Source organism: Diaphorina citri, unplaced genomic scaffold, assembly GCF_000475195.1.
Source record: "Diaphorina citri unplaced genomic scaffold, Diaci psyllid genome assembly version 1.1 scaffold40331, whole genome shotgun sequence".
Taxonomy (NCBI): domain Eukaryota; kingdom Metazoa; phylum Arthropoda; class Insecta; order Hemiptera; family Psyllidae; genus Diaphorina; species Diaphorina citri.
This window is the reverse complement of record NW_007417657.1, coordinates 1-3,550: the sequence shown is the minus strand read 5'-3', so window position 1 is coordinate 3,550 and position 3,550 is coordinate 1. Positions and strand designations below refer to the sequence as shown.

The 3,550-nt window shown below is 39.3% G+C and overlaps 1 protein-coding gene across 1 annotated transcript; it reads left to right on the top strand.

The window, feature by feature from the left end:
- Window positions 1-1,911: 1,911 nt before the first annotated feature.
- Window positions 1,912-3,544, top strand: LOC103523780 (atypical kinase COQ8B, mitochondrial; the record flags this gene model as incomplete). The annotated part of the gene is made up of 1 exon (XM_008488796.2): window positions 1,912-3,544. A coding segment is annotated over exon 1 (1,547 nt), but the record flags the coding sequence as incomplete, so codon positions are not given.
- Window positions 3,545-3,550: the final 6 nt, after the last annotated feature.

Here is a 3,550-nt window from a genome sequence, read left to right as displayed (position 1 = left end):
TATAACATTTGTGGGAACATGCTTGCGTGAAATGAGCAGTTTTCGCCTTCCCGGCCATCCCCGATTTTTAGGCTCATTCAAAATAAATTAGGTAATTTAATTTATAAAAAGATAAGCAATTTAAATTATTTTAATGACTTACCTGCCCACCTCTAAATGATTCTTATGTGGTTAGAGGAAGATATTGCTTATTATCATTTGTTGTGTTTTTTTTTTAACGTACGGATAGGGAGTGGACGGACCTTCTTCAGAAATCGATTTTAACGCGCCACGAAAATTTTTCGAGTACTCTGGGCGTAATCGATCTTTCGTTTCTTATATATTTTGAAATTCTGATTTTTTTAAATTTGTAAAAAGGTGAAAAATCTTTTGCACGCAGGCCTGCCGCTGTTAGCTTGTGAGTAGTGGTTGCCCTTTGTTAGGCTGCCGGGGCTTCGTTCCGCCGGGCGGGATTTTTATCCTGATGGTAATGTTCGTTTCTCGGACGGGCTGGGCACTTTGTTCCTTCCCTGTTTTCTTCTCTCTTCGTATTTCGGGTCGATAAGCATGCGTTCAGTTCCCTATGTCACCCTTAAAAAAAAAAAAAGCAGCAGGGCCTTCATTATCTTTTTTTTCACTCTGTGTTATGTACATTTTTTTTCATTTTCTTGTTGCTACTGTGTATTTTCAATAGTGTTCAAAGTGATATCATCTTAAGCTCGTGGCTTTAATCTGTATGATGTAATAAACCCGTTTTGACTACGAAGTTCTTGGCTAACAGAGCGAAGTGTTTCTCAAGTTTTATCAAAGAGGTTAATCTTGAGATCAATTCTACATTCTAGGATAAAAAGTTATGCATAAATACTTTACTGCGGATTGACAGAATGGAACACCACTTAGGAATTTAGTACCCCCTACCTACTCTACTAGGAACATTTAAGTTTGCTATGCATGTACTAGGGAGTGGGGTTGATTGAGGGGTAATCTAAATGGTAATGTTTTATGTACCCTACACTTTTTTCTTAAATTGGTATATATGGTTAAACTGAATTTATAAACCTGTTATGCTTAGTGCAAAAAGGAAACTTTGTTCATCATGGGCTCAACCACTTTTTTTTTTCTTCGCTGATAAGGAAGTTCGACACGTGATCTCAATGAATGCTTAAAATTTCATTTGTAGGCTGTCCAGATGAGAATCTTCTTTTTGTTTGAATTTCGATTTTGGAAAGCACAATTTTTCGGGCGGCGCCATTTTTTGTGATGTGGGACGTCAGTTCGATGGCGAGGGTCGGCATACATGGTCGACAACGTACCTTTGGGGCGACATTTTAGGGCGTTTAGGGGACCACCATTTTGGATGTTTTTGGGAGTTGCGCCAATGGCACTTTTGGGTACTTTTCTCGGATAGGATCTATCTCGAAAAATTGGTTTTGGGTTGAGGCCCCCCTATATTTTCGCGGGCAGCCATTTTTTCGTTGATGACGTCAGTTCATGCGAGGTCGTAACATGGCTGCTTCACGTTATTTTTTTTTTGGACCTTTGAGTCTTTAGGGGATTTTAGGTGACCGTTTTGGTGGTTTTTTGGGGAGTGGCGCCAATGCATTTTTGGGTACTTTTAACATGCCGGAATAGACTCTACCCTCGGAAAAAATTTGTCATTTGGGTTGTGCCCCATGTATCTTCTATTTTTACCAAATATCATTCATTTTGACATAATTGGGACAAATTAGTTATTGGTGAATGGGTTCATAGGATCTTGCTGTTATAGAAGTTTCTCTGAAGATGGCCAGGGCTATTGACCAGAATTTGGCTAGAGATGGAGTTACTTACTTACTGTAAGCTTTTTTTTTCGTAGGGGTAGGCTAAATATTAATTAATACTTTTCCTACATTTTCGAATCTGTCTTTCACATCGTTTGAATTATACTCTTTTCTCTCATATCTAACTTGAATGAACTAAACTAACAAACTCAGTGCTTGAATAAATATTTATCCCTCCATAATTCAATCTAACAAACCATGTCAGGAACTTATGTGTCTGATTTGAAAGGTGTTCTTAAAGGATTACAACTTGTAGCCAATGCAGGCATTAAACATCAAACTCTTGAGATTCAACAAAAGTGGACAAATTCAAGCTTTAAATCTTTAGCAAGCAATTTAGATCAGAGTTTGAAATCAACTTCCACTACACCTTGTGCTCTACTTAATGCAAATGTGTTGAAAGAAGCTGCAGAGAGATCAAGTGTGGTGCTGGATGGTGTTAAAGCATTTGTGTTTAAAGAAGCAGGATCTGAGAGAGATGTCTCTGAGTTTGAGCAAGATTCCCAATACTCTGAACCAGTAGATTCTACTCCAATACCTCAAGTCCAAACCTCAACACCTATTACTGCTACTACTACTGCCACTCAGGAACAATCCAAACCTATCAACTATACAAGCATAATAGACTCAGAGAGTTTAGAAAGAATCAAACAAATACCTTTTATGAAAGGAGTTGATCCAAAGACCAATCTAGAGAAAAGCAAACTAGGTTACAAGAAAGCTATGGAGTTGACAAAGAAGAAAGATGCTTTTGCAGTAGTAGATGAAGATGTTGCCAGAGCTCCTGGAGCACCTAAACCCATCCCTAAAGCCAAGAATAAGCCTCAGCTAAATCCAGTTGCCAAACAAAGGAAAGTGCCTTCATCAAGGCTAGGCAGAATGGTCTCATTTGGTAGCTTAGCAGCAGGACTTGGAGTAGGAACCATAGCAGAAGTTACCAGGAGAACCTTGGGCTTTGGAGACAGTTCTCTGTCTGTTGGAACAACACTAGACAGTGCCTTCATCAATCCCGCCAATGCAGAGAGAATTGTCAATACCTTATGTAAAGTAAGAGGTGCAGCACTGAAGATAGGACAGATCCTTAGTATTCAAGATAGTAATGTGATCAGTCCTGAACTACAGAAAGCTTTTGAGCGAGTCAGACAGTCTGCAGATTTCATGCCTCAGTGGCAAGTAGAGAAAGTCCTTGTCACTGAATTAGGACCTGACTGGAAATCAAAGCTATCAAGTTTAGACTTGAAACCATTTGCTGCAGCTTCTATAGGTCAAGTTCATGCTGGCTTGTTGAAGGATGGCACAGAAGTAGCTATGAAGATTCAATACCCTGGTGTAGCAAAGGGAATAGAGAGTGACATTGATAACTTGATAGGTGTTATGAAAATCTGGAATGTGTTTCCTGAAGGAATGTTCCTGGACAATTTAGTAGAGGTTGCCAAGAAAGAGCTTGGATGGGAAGTAGATTACAAGAGAGAGGCAGAGTGTACCAGGAAGTTCAAAGAGCTTGTGGAACCTTATCCTTATTATTTTGTACCTACTGTCATAGATGAACTTAGTACAGGTCAGATCCTTACTACAGAACTAATAGAAGGAGTACCAGTAGACCAATGTGTAGATTTGGATTATGAATCCAGGAAACACATCTGTAAGCTTGTCATGGAGTTGTGTCTTAGAGAACTGTTTCAGTTCCGCTACATGCAGACTGATCCCAACTGGTCCAACTTCTTCTATAACAAAGACACCAAGCAGTTGAT